The sequence below is a fragment of the Hyalella azteca genome, unplaced genomic scaffold, assembly GCF_000764305.2.
Source record: "Hyalella azteca isolate HAZT.00-mixed unplaced genomic scaffold, Hazt_2.0.2 contig12761, whole genome shotgun sequence".
Lineage (NCBI taxonomy): Eukaryota > Metazoa > Arthropoda > Malacostraca > Amphipoda > Hyalellidae > Hyalella > Hyalella azteca.
The window spans coordinates 57,873-71,129 of record NW_025942709.1 but is presented as its reverse complement, the minus strand read 5'-3'; the positions used below and the strand labels follow the sequence as shown (position 1 = coordinate 71,129).

The window sequence follows — 13,257 nt, the reverse complement described above, 5'->3', positions numbered from 1 at the left end:
CAGAACCAGAACTTGTCACTAACCCAGTTAAGCGCATAGTTATCAGTTCGAAAAAAGTAAAAAGAAATAAATACATAAATAATCGAGTACACCGAGTTTTCTCAGTGAAGTTTCTTAACGTCATACCACATTTTGAATACATGTATTTAGACAAATATTATCCGTGGTTTAACACTTTACTCCTACACTATTTACTAACAAGATGTTTATCAAAGGTAATACTTGGCCTTAGAGCATCCAAGTTCGTTGACTAGGAAAAGATGTAGTCAAGTCCCCGAGTTCGTCCTTAGGAAGTATGCGACTTGAAGTTTCCTGTCTTTACTTTATATATAATACATAAAAAGGCCGCGTGGTGATGTCCAAGAACTTTCGATTAGAAATCAATAAAAAACTATTAACTAAGTTCTTTTCCTAAGCAAGTTCTTTTACACAAACTGTTGGTTCTCTTCAAGGTTTGTTACTGCAATCATCCGCGTCTCATACGTCCTGAAATTTGCTGATAGTTTCTTGTACCCATGGTTTCTAAAACACACAGACACGATTTCTTAAATTGACAAATCTATTTTTTTGCCGATCACTTGGTAGATATGTCAGGTGTAGCGAGTTGCCCTCGTTGTGAGAAGTTGCGACACACAAAATACGAAAAATATTCTAAGACTGTATGAAACGCGGGTTCATGTATTTAATTCATTATAGTTAATTAAGTATTGCTTCTCAAGATGACTTTTTTATGAAAGAGCGAGATTAAATTTCTCTGCGATGATAAGTTAATTTTCACACTTCTGTGCGCTCAAAGTTCCGTACGAAATCCGCGCCATGCAGCGCAAATTTATCAAGGTATTTTCTTCAGAATTTCATAACCTGCATTAAGTAGAAGGATAAATTAAAACAATATACAAAAATTACTCATTATTTCTTGTAGCCTATAAGCCAAAGCTCGACGATTGCACAAGGATACAAGGCAAGTGTTTCAATACAAATTGTTGTGCTCGCAAGATAAACATATTCCATACATCACAATAAGTGTCTCTTTAATAGTATTGTCGTTCCAATACTCAATAAAAAGATTATTTACTCGTACACTTCATGGATTAAGTGCATCACATGTCAGCTAAACTACTTGAGTCGACGAACACGATAATATTTAACAAGTTTTCTCTTTGCAATTTTTCTCTTAAACATATCCCCATGGCTAAATAGTATTTTATTCTTTAACAGACGACGGAGAAATAAATTCCTTTTGTATGAAGAGTTTATAAAATAGATCATATGGAAAAGCGGTAAATCTATTTCATGTTTCTCGAGTGCAGTGGCAACTCGCGTAACTGATCGGCCCACGTAGTGGTGTAGAATCTTGCAACTGCTACACTGAATAACAATGAATATAAAAAGCTCCTTCTACCATATAACTAATAACTAACGTCTCCCTCTACCGCTCTACATACCTACCTTGGTCCAAGAATCGCCAGAGTCTAACAGGCGTTTCAGCATTTACTCTTCGTCAGGCTAAATGTTATTTTGCAGGACCCAATAGCAAAACTTTACCGAAAATAACTCGTTGACCACAACACCAGCTCGCACTCGTCACCCCAAATCATCAAAAGAGTGCAAGACTCGTGGCCCACACTGCGCCTTGGGCTCCTTTTAATGCAATTATCCTGATATTTGAGGTAGAGAAACCAGGCGTTCACGTTAAAAAAAATATTATTGAGACGGTAAGTTCTTCGGTGAATAAGAAAGCGGGTATCGCGCCGCCCGGTTCATTATCAGATCAACACGGCGATTGGCGATTTCCAGATCGCCTCCTGTAAATCGGCCAATGATCTATTAGATGTTATACATGCATCATCTGCTTAAAGATAAAATTTATACTAATAACAAGTTTGGGGATTATAATTAAAATAGTGCAGTGGTTAACCAGAGCTCCAAACCAAATGCCATGGAAGCCTTGGGGACTCATTACGAGTAACGCGTTCGTCACACTCATGATGAGGAGGCGCTAAATGACCTGCGCTATGGCTGGCGAGAGAAGAAACAGTCTTGAATCGCATAAAGATAAGGAGGAGATAGTGAACAGCAACAGAGACGAAGACGGAATTACTGAACAGCAACAGAGACGAAGACGGAATTACTGAACAGCAACAGAGACGAAGACGAAATTGCTGAACAGCAGAGACGAAGACGGAATTGCTGAACAGCAACAGAGACGACGACGCAATTGCTGAACAGCAACAGAGACGAAGACGGAATTGCTGAACAGCAACAGAGACGAAGACGAAATTGCTGAACAGCAACAGAGACGAAGACGGAATTGCTGAACAGCAACAGAGACGAAGACGAAATTGCTGAACAGCAGAGACGAAGACGGAATTGCTGAACAGCAACAGAGACGACGACGAAATTGCTGAACAGCAACAGAGACGAAGACGAAATTGCTGAACAGCAACAGAGACGAAGACGGAATTGCTGAACAGCAACAGAGACGAAGACGAAATTGCTGAACAGCAACAGAGACGAGGACGGGATTGCTGAATCGACGGAATACGTGAAGAGCAACAGAGGATATAGAGCGAGATAAGTTAACAACTAAAAACGAAAACAGGATAATTGGAATTGCAATATTATGAGAAGAAAACATGGTTTTGGTCGCAGCAGCGATGTGAAAATTATAGTCTGAGATGATAGTGGCCAATACGAATGAAATGAGGTGGAAATAATACTCCATATTGCAATGTTGTGATGTAAAAAAAATTTTGTATGCTGAGGAAGAACTCTTTAACAGCGTGTGCTTGAAATGAATCCTGAACTTGAAGAAATCAATGAGACATAGTTAAAATTCTTAACTATGTTAAACTATGTTATGCCATATTTTTATTGCCCTCCTGTGAGTTATCCTGATATGCTTTGGCCAGGCAAAGGGACGTAGGAGTGCTATAGTACAGGAAGTGCGTCACCATTAGGACAACATGACACATTCATTCTTTTGAGTTTGACTAATTCATTTATTCTTCTGAGTTTGACTGTCTAATCATACGGAGGCAAACAACAGCCACCTATACAAGTTATAAGAAGTTGTCTACGTCGAAAGCAATTAGACAGTGAAGTTAGTTCCTGGGAACTTGTCGTCACGTTATTAATTCGATGATAGTATTTATTACTATTTTCAGAGTCAAAAATGCCTCTCTAATTTCAATAGGGTTCAGAGACCTGGACTCTGAATTCCGATCGAATATCTTGATAAATATATTACGATCCTTACATCCCAACAAATAAGCTCGTGTTTATGGTTGTTGTCATTTTCCTAACATGTAAACTAAAATACACATTTCATGATAAGCCTTGTACTATATTAAACAAAATAACTTTTCCTTGTGGATTGTTACTGTAATATAAATCTTTTGTTTAAATTCTACCACAAGAAAAAGCTGTGACGATTTAAAAATTTAGTAAAAATACATACTGATTTCCAGAACGCAATCTTTTCAACTCTGAACACATGCGAGGTACTGCAAGGCAGAGGTATATCCGATCAAATTACAAAGATCGTCGGTAATTTGGGGTGACTTGGACCATTTTCAGCGCTTAATTTTTGTGATACAAATATTCATATATAGTAATAGAACTATCTATTTATTGCACTTGTAGGTTATCTCATGGTACTTCAAGAGCCATCAACACAATTTTTCTAAAGCAAGAACTTTTTGAGTTATAAGCTTTTGTTAAATGTCGAAAAGGACCAAATCACCCCGTCAATAGTCCTATTCACCCCGTCAGAACGTATCCGAAAATAATGATATTAAACAATCATGTAAAAAATCCACTTATAGAAAATTATCAGGCTTAAAATTATGTATCAGTACTGAGTATCATTAGCAGGAAAACGTAAAAAAACAGAGAGCAGCACAAAAATGATAAAAATCTATTACTGAAGCTGAATTTGTTGACAAAAAGAACTTAAACTTGGGGGCTACAGAAATTTCAAACTTCAACCAATCATGAAAATACCAAACGACTGACTTGAGGCCATAACACCGGTAGCACCGTCAAGAAATAGAGATAATATAATATATAAATATCACTGTAAAATTTAAACGTTTCGTTAAGCGTTGCTGTAAAATTTACTACATTACAACCGATAAAATAACCAAAATAACTGACAGTTGTGATTACTTCACTACAATCAGTCACTCATACCGTCGAATTTTAGCGCTAATAATTGCAACCAAGAATCCAAAATATTAATAGCATTTTAAAACAAAGTGAAAGCGCCTAACTTTTAATTTTTTTTAGAATTTTTGGCAATTTAATGATTGCCAAAACGTAGATGGAGAAACACGTATGAATATTTAATCTTAGATTCGCGCTTAAAAAACATTAATTTCGAGTCTATTTCCCAATTGCCAACGTAAAAACATTGAGGCGAAGCAGCAATTAACAAAGAAATACTTCCCACTGCTTTCGTTCTTTACTTCTTAGCCTTAAAGCCAACCTAACTTCGATAAAATTAATGATAGAAAAATGATAATTAGATGATGGATGATTATATTAAATGCTCTGTAGGTCGTCGTCAGAATAGACCTGCACTAGCACCACGCCCTCCTTCAGCACAGCCTTCTCGCTGCGGCGGCCGTACAGCGGCAACTCCACCTGCATACAACAATCATCAATAATATAGTAATATGATGTAATTATGTAATTTAATGATGTAATGATATAATGTAATGATATGATGTAATGATGCAATATAATGATGTGATATAATATAATAATGTGATATAATGCAATGCTATGATGCGAGAGTAATGGCAATCAACAGCCTTGACAATTATGCCAAGGATATTCTAAGTAAAATATACTAGCTAATGAGGAAGAAATACATGAATATTGTTCAGGAGTAATTTTCAACAGAAGAAATATTCGCTAGAGAATAAAGAAGAAATAATTAAATATTTCTCAGGATTAATATTCAACGGTAGTAACATTCATCAATAGATGCTCGGGAGTATCATTCGCCAACAGATGCTCAGCAGTATTATTCAACACATAATGAGGCAGAATGCAGAGCAATAAAAATGACTTGATGCGACCTGGACGCTGTTGGTGTTGACGGGCGCCAGCAGCTCGGCGCGTCCCATGAAGCCGTCCATCAGCAGACTCTTGTTCCACACCTGCGGACCACGTGATATATTACCTTACGTCTGTTATTATGTATATTTAAAACATCTATATTTATAGAAACAAATCACCTCTCATCATGAATTCATGGCGTACATAAAAATTCAAGCTGAATTTTTCTGCGAATTCAAACTGAAAATTTATATGCGGGCCAGACACCGCTCAAGTGCCGCCTAGGACTCGGGGAGCACGTAAATCAGCAGCTAATGTCCACTTCAGCTATAGATTTAAGGCAGCCGTTGGGCAGCTTGCAAGCTCAGTATAATCGGCTTGATTAACCCTTGTCATACTCTTATGCAGGATACGATAAAGTCGGAAAATAAATTCTGATCAGAAGCTAATTTCGTTTAGGTGACCAAGCACACCCATAATGACTTTAACCGAGTGCAGCGACTCTTGGGCACCAATTAAGCAAGGCAGTACCAAAATTTTGTTAGGCACATTCATAATCTAAATTTAATAATTTTAGCAATAAAACATGACTCAATGACGTTACCGAAATATTTCAACTGTTTAGCTTACAGTATCGATCTTTACGCGAAAAGTGGCGAACAGATAGGAAATAATGTGGAATGAATCGCGATTAAAAATATAAAAAAGTATGAAAACATAATCGGCCGCACCTCGATCACGATGGGGACCTGGGGGCGAGCCCGGTAGAAGATGGCGGTCGTGTCCCACTTGGGGTTGCTTGTCCCCCGGTCCGCGGGGGTGCGCACCGTCTCCCCCTCACACTTAATGATGCAGTATGCGTCCGGCTCCCCTGGGTGGGGGATGGGATGACATGGCAACCATTAGTGGGGAATATTTTTAAAATAAATTCAAACTCTTCCATGACTAGAATGGTTGGTTAGTGCTAGAAAAAAAACACTCTTCCATGAGGTTGGTGATAGTTTGGAAAAAAACTCTAAAAATGTTTTTTTGGAGCGTGGAAGAGACAGCCTCATTCTTTGGGTGGACCATGTCTTGGAAAAGCCAGCTCCTTCCTTTTGGTTTTCAGGAATAGGAAAAGACAATGTTTTCCATGGGGTTGGAGAAGGCATGGTAAGGACGACAACCTCTAGCATGGGGTTTATAAGGGCTTGGAAGAGACAACCTCTGCTATGGGGTTCATTGAGGCATGGGAAAGAATACCTCGTCAATATGGTTGACGACAGGTTAAGAAAAACAACCTTACTCTGGGAGCTTTAAAAAATAGTTGTCTAGCTTGTCCAGATGCAGCAGACTGGGCATTACCAAGTAGTAAGGTAACACCGTAAATATTATTATAAATAAAATATTAATTAAAAAGATTAATTTAGATGTTAAACTGCTAGAGCGGAGTGACAGTGATAAGCATATAGTGGGTGAAACGACGGAAGCTCAACAGACTCACCTGCAGCAGTCACGATTTGTAAGTCCCGGGCAACAACGTAATATGACAGTATCAAATATGTTCTAAAATAATGACAAGCATAATTTTACGGTTAATAGTAGATTTATTTCTTTAAAAAGCACTGAGCAAAATAACAAACTTGGCATTTAGATGAACTTCACTCAATATTTAAATGAAAGATGTCACCGGCCGTCTAGGAAAGCTTTGATTCTTATTAATCCCTGGTGCTAAATAAGTTATAAACTTAAGGGAAAAATATCCTAATTGCAAATATTCAACGTTGATATTAACATCCAAAACTGACTGAACGACAAGAATTCACCCAGGATAAAAATTCCCAATAATAAAATAAATTATCAGAAAAATACTGTACAATTTCAGTTAAAACACGAATTAAATTTGTCAAACTAATGATATACAAACATAATGACCTAGACAACGAACACCAAACACGAAAAATGTATTAACGTAACTAAATTAAAACGATAGAATAGGATAGATTAAAGTAAATAAGTAATAAGCGCTTTAGTAAACAACTAAGCATGTTATTAACCAATCGAACATGTTTGTAAACAATCGTGCATGTTGGTTAACAACAACGCATGTTCGTAAACAATCGAACATGTTTGTAAGCAACCATCCATTTTTAAAAACAATTGTGCATGTTTTCAATGAATCGGGAATGTTTGAAAGAAAGAATGTTTGTAAACAATCAAATGTGTATGTTAATATTTAAACATATTTGTGAACAATCGAAAAATGTTGTAAAACAGTCAAGCAAATGTGTGAAGTTGTTTACAATTAATCACTTTTAGCAATCAGCAGGATGGTATGAAGGTAATAATCAGTTACAGCAATCAGCAGGATGGTAGGAAGGTAATAATCAGTTACAGCAATCAGCAGGATGGTAGGAAGGTATTTATAATCAGTTACAGCAATCAGCAGGATGGTAGGAAGGTATTTATAATCAGTTACAGCAATCAACAGGATGGTATCAAGGTATTTATAAAATTATAATCAGTTACAGCAATTAGCAGTATATGGTATTAAGGTATTTATAATCAGTTTTAGCAATTAACAGTATGGTATGGTATAATCAGCTGCAGCAATCAGTAGTGTGGTATGTAGGTATTTATAATCGATTTTGACGCAGTTGAGTAGTTTCAAAATACGTTCGTTCCCGTAGTGGTACAGTTTACTGGATAGCTTTAATTTAGATTAGATAGTTTATTAAAAGGACAGAAAAAGTTTACCATTATAATTATTTGAAAATAAATACTTTTTATAAAGTTTTACAGGAAAAAAATTCAAAAGAAATTGAGGGATAGTGAAATTAATTCTAACACTGCCAAAATAGCCGTTTAATTTGTGCCGCACGCCAAATAATAGTGAAAAATTTTTCATATCAACGCACAAAAAGATGACATATAAAGGAACTCCAGTTTATATGATATATATAAGGAAACAGTGAGAGCAGAACACTTTCAAACAGCGATGCACTTTTTTCCCTGATGTGGGTCATCCTGACCCAGTTTAGGCCGGTAAATGGGCATATCAGTTATGCTACCAGAACATAATTAAGGACAATGACAATAACATGTACTTAATGCGCTAATCATGAAGGCTTAACTTCCATCCATGATTATTTCAATTATTGTTTATCAATGGCACGCCAGGGCATATTACTTATGCTACCAGAACATAATTAAGGACAATGACAATCTAGTTTTCCTGATTCCAGTTTCAAACTTCTACACTCGAGACTAAAATACTCAGTAGCGACAGTCATGCTCATTGAATATCTACGAATATTGAATGATATCATTGAATATCATTATTGTTGAAATATAAAGATTTAGATTTTAATTAGGAAATATATTTATAAATAATTAACAGATCATGGTAGATAAGGAAGATGCACGGTCACACAGGGTATACAGAAGATCAGAACAGTAAAATTATACAAATTTATCGTACGGAGAAGTCAGAAGCACACCAAACACCGATAATAAAAAGGCCGTTGACAAGCAGAAAAAGTTCAGTTTAATGTAGGGATAAAAAAGTGCTAGTTCTTTATTAATGAACATGTTGAACTTGTTCACACTCAGAACACCACTCACGGGACGAATTATGTTCTTGGATGTTCGCTGAGGCTGCGGGGAACACAGAGAACTGTCAGAACATCGCAACATGAACACGTGTTCAGTATAGTAAGTTAAGTAATTATTATTGGCCAAATATTCAACCGGTTCATCAATTTCTCAAAACCACAAAATTTAATGCAGGGCTTCATAATTGCACATGGTTAAGAAAAAAAAACATTCTAGAGTTTTACGGGAACCTGAACAGATCATCTTTGAAAACATCTTCAACATTCCTCAACTTTATAATAATATAAAATATAATAATAATATTTCTATATATTCGTTGCGTCTAAAAATCTTGCGGTTTGTAAACGTATAATTTTCAAAGTACCAAGAACTACTCAATTTGTGAACGTAAGTTCCTGAGGACCAAAAACATCCAGTTTCTTGAAAATAATTGACCTATCAATTACCTTCTTGTTAACAACCAACTATTCCTTCTATCTACATACCTTCGGGTGTGTTTTGGTTCATTACCGACATCACGACTCACCTTCATAGTACTTAGCAGAAAATTATGTAAATTTTAGCTCTCCTTGGACTAGAAATTCATTAATATTTAGGTCATAATCCATTGAGGTACCATAAAATAATCGGTCATGTTACTAGATGTTTAGAAATTTTAGCTACTTACAAAATAAAATCAAAGAGCGGGCTATTTACCATAATTCAAGAGCTTGCGTAGATATATCGGTTTAAAAGTTAGAATTAAAAAATAAACGAACTATATAATAAACGAGTAAATTATTAATGGCCTTATAGCATGGCCTCCATATCAACTGAAGCAATTAGTAGTTGTAAAAAAATGAAATTATTGTAACGACTAAAAAGATGAATCTTGATCTGTGAGAGATTTCGATTGTTAATTGACATCAGTGTCTTAAATTAAACAAAAACAACAAATATCTAAAATAGAAATGTTGTTTACAATAAGCAAATGTTAAATACAAACTATTTAACATTTCAGGAAGGTGAACATTCAACATGTTGCAACTATTTAATATATTTAATTATCTGAAGACGTAACTAAATAACTATTCCTGTAAATGTTAACAAAATAAAACATAAAAAAATAAATATGATCAATAAATAAAACAGAGAGCGAATGAAATTAATTTGTAAAAAATATATATATTATTAAAGAATACAACTACCGTAATCCTAAAGAGAATAAAATATTACGACATGACTATAATAAATTCCACGAATGGAGCAGGATATATATTGTTTTTTACGCAAAAGGAAAAAAAGTCACAGAAATTTCTAATGTTAATTTCTCGATGAATTACAAGGATATATTTACAATGACGAATGTAATAAAAAACATCTAAAACTGTAAAGAAACTAAACAGAATTAACTCAAGTTCTTCACTTTAGTTTACCGCAAAGACTTGAGAAAGTTAGAGCGAAATTCTAGAGAACTACTGATCGAGATGCATCGACAAAATTAATGTCGTTCAATAAAAGTTTGGCATTCACCAACTTAAACATACTTAAGAAAGCATTCAGGTACCGTGCACATAATAAATCTACAGTGTCTAATGCTAATTTTGATTCTTTAAAGCATCTGAAGTGGAGAAAAACTGTGATTTCGTACCAGCAACCTAATAAAACTGGCCTTAACAGTATACGTGAAACGCATTTTTGGTGCCCGAATAAGCAACTAAGTTGATAAAGTTTCAAGTTTACCGTGCATCAACAAACAAAAGTCAAGAGACCTGGCTTCTTGAGTTCGGCGACCGCGTCTGCGTTCTCGACGTTAACTTTGATGCCCTTAACTTGCTGACGGAAGACTCTGTCTTTACGCACTTGTTGAACCTGGTTCCTCATCTCTGGCAGCCGATGGGGACGTGGGGTTTGTTAGGGACACGGCGCGGGGTACGAGCGGGTGAAAGGTTCAACAGTGGGAAAACCGTGATCGGTGAATGAGAAATGATTGGTGAATGAGCGACAATGGTTGGTGAATGAGAAACAATGATTGGTGAATGATAAAACAATGATTGGTGAATGAGAAATTATGATTCGTGAATGAGAAAACAATTATTTGTTAATGAGAAACAATGAATTGTGAATGAGAAACAATGATTGGTGAATGAGAAACAATGATTGTTGAATGAGAAACAGTTATTGGTGATTGCGAAACAATGATTGGTGAATGAGAAAAAATGATTGGTGAATGAGAAAACAATTGTTGGTGAATGAGAAAACAATGATTGGTGAATGAAAAACAATGATTGGTGAATGAGAAACAATGATTGGTGAATGAGAAACAATGATTGGTGAAAGAGGAACAATGATTGGTGAATGAAAAACAAAGATTGATGAATGAGAGACAGTGACTGGTGAATGAAAACAATGATTGGTGAATGAAAACCAGCGATTGGTGAATGAGAAACATTCATTGGTGAATGAGAAAAAATGGTTGGTGAATGAGAAACAATGGTTGGTGAATGAGAAACAATGATTGGTGAATGAGAAACAATGGTGAAACAATGAAACTCCGAGAAGCAGTGAATGCAGTGAATATTTCGGAATGTATTAAGGACATGAATGTGGCTGAGTCATGGTCACTTCTCAAGGACACGGTTATGCCTGCAGTTGATGCGTATGTACCTAAAATTAAGCTTGGTGGAGCCAAAAAANGGGCCACGGCTATAAACTAAAAAAACAGCGTTGGAACACATCCATGCGACAACATTTCTTCTCGCTTCGAGTCACCGACATGTGGAACAGCCTCCCTGATAGCATCGTTGAAGCTCTGAGTATGAAAATCTTCAAAAACAGACTAGACGAAGCTATGCAGGAGCATATGTTCAGTCTTAAAATGCCTAGCAAATCACGGAGCAGGCAATAAGTCCAGCAGCTATCTCAATCAATCGTCAGTTATGGAAAGATCGGGTTCCAAAGGCCGGATCCCTTGTGAATCAAGTCACGAAAAGTTCAAGAATCGGCAACAGGCCATGGGCCTATGTCTTCAACGCCGACACTTCTATTCTATTCTATTCTATTGGTAGTAAGAAACAATGATTGAAAGTAAGAAACAATGATTGGAAGTAAGAAACAATGATTGGTAGTAAGATACAATGATTGGTAGTAATATACACTGATTGGCAGTAAGATACAATCATTGGTAGTAAGATACAATGATTGGTAGTAAGATACAATGATTGGTAGTGAGAAATAATGATTTGTGAATGAGAAACAATGATTGGTGAATGAAACAATAACTGTCGAAAAAAACAATGATGGCTGAATAACGAAGGCGGGTGAATGACGAATACTGAGAGGTGAAAAGCAAACAACGACGGGCAAATGGTGAACAACAAGTGAACGGCGAGCATCGACGGATGAATGGCGAACAACGAAAAGTGTATGATGGAGATCGAACGATGAATGGTGAACCAGTAACGTATCAAAATATAATTGAACTGAAAATAACACCGGAGAATTGGACTGAATGATGCTGTTGGTTAAGTTGAATAACGTTTAAATTAAAAATGAAAACCAATGCAATGGCCTTAAGTTAGCTTGAATTACATGAGCTAATTACTTGATTCCTTCGGACGACCTTAAATCATATTAAATAATATGTAGTCATACTCCAAAATTTTTAGTTTCTTTAGTTATCATTAAGAATGAAGAGAATATCGTGAATGATGTAACAACAAGAAAATTTCTAGAGGATCGCGAGACTTTATACAGACTTTGTGCTAGCACAACTAGACTTCAAATTATTTATTCTAACTGTCTTGCTAATTAATTGAGTACCTAGAAGCTTTTCATATACAATTACTCTAAATACTGAAGTGAATGTCTTCAATTAGAGCCGCGTAAGAATAATTGCGAGAATGAAGTTAGGTTCTGACCTTCAATTGAAATTCTCAAGCGCCACAGCAATCAATTCAGCCTATTGATTTTTTCCTTATTGAATTGCTGAGCAACAAATAAAAGTCATGAGCTTCATGGTTAAATAAATCTTACAAATCACATTAAAAAAATAAGTATAATAATATTCCAATTTGGGGAGGGGGAATAAACATTTTTACACGTGAAAAGTTATTTCATAATTTAAACGTCAAAGGCTGCAGTTTCAATAATTCAATAAAAAAGTGTATCAACAAAATTAATAAATTATAAATAATTGAACAGCTGTAAGCCCCAAATCAATTTAATGTATGCAAATACATAATGATCAAAAGGTGCAAAGCAACATGCATTTACAGTCAAAACATAAATTCGTTTTCGTTGGTTCAAGTTCATGAATAAATCATTAAAAATATAGATCAAACAATTTAAAACAATTATAAATGAAGAAGCATGCAATTATTACACAAAACATGGATCTAAATTATTGAATGTTTTCTGCTGAACAAAAAACTTGTAAGACAAAGTCGACTAAACGATTGCCGAACTAATTAATAAATTTCAATTAGCAGAACTAATCATGGAATGCCGGTTATAGCGGAATTTTGAATGAAATTTTTTTTTATAACTAGTACATTATTTGAGAGATAATAAAATGGGTACGTAATATATGTACGCTAATAAACGATCGGCCAAACA

The 13,257-nt window shown here is 35.5% G+C and overlaps 1 protein-coding gene across 1 annotated transcript in view; it reads right to left on the bottom strand.

The window, feature by feature from the left end:
* Window positions 1–898: 898 nt before the first annotated feature.
* The window catches only part of LOC108683440 (calpain-5), a 40,917-nt gene continuing 28,558 nt past the window's right edge, over window positions 899–13,257 (bottom strand). The window contains exons 14-16 of the mRNA XM_047883372.1: window positions 5,799–5,938; window positions 5,088–5,168; window positions 899–4,647 (exon numbers count right to left, since the gene is read on the bottom strand). Coding sequence (XP_047739328.1) covers window positions 4,546–4,647; window positions 5,088–5,168; window positions 5,799–5,938 — 323 coding nt within the window. The 3' untranslated portion in view covers window positions 899–4,545. The remainder of the gene's footprint in view (window positions 4,648–5,087; window positions 5,169–5,798; window positions 5,939–13,257) is intronic.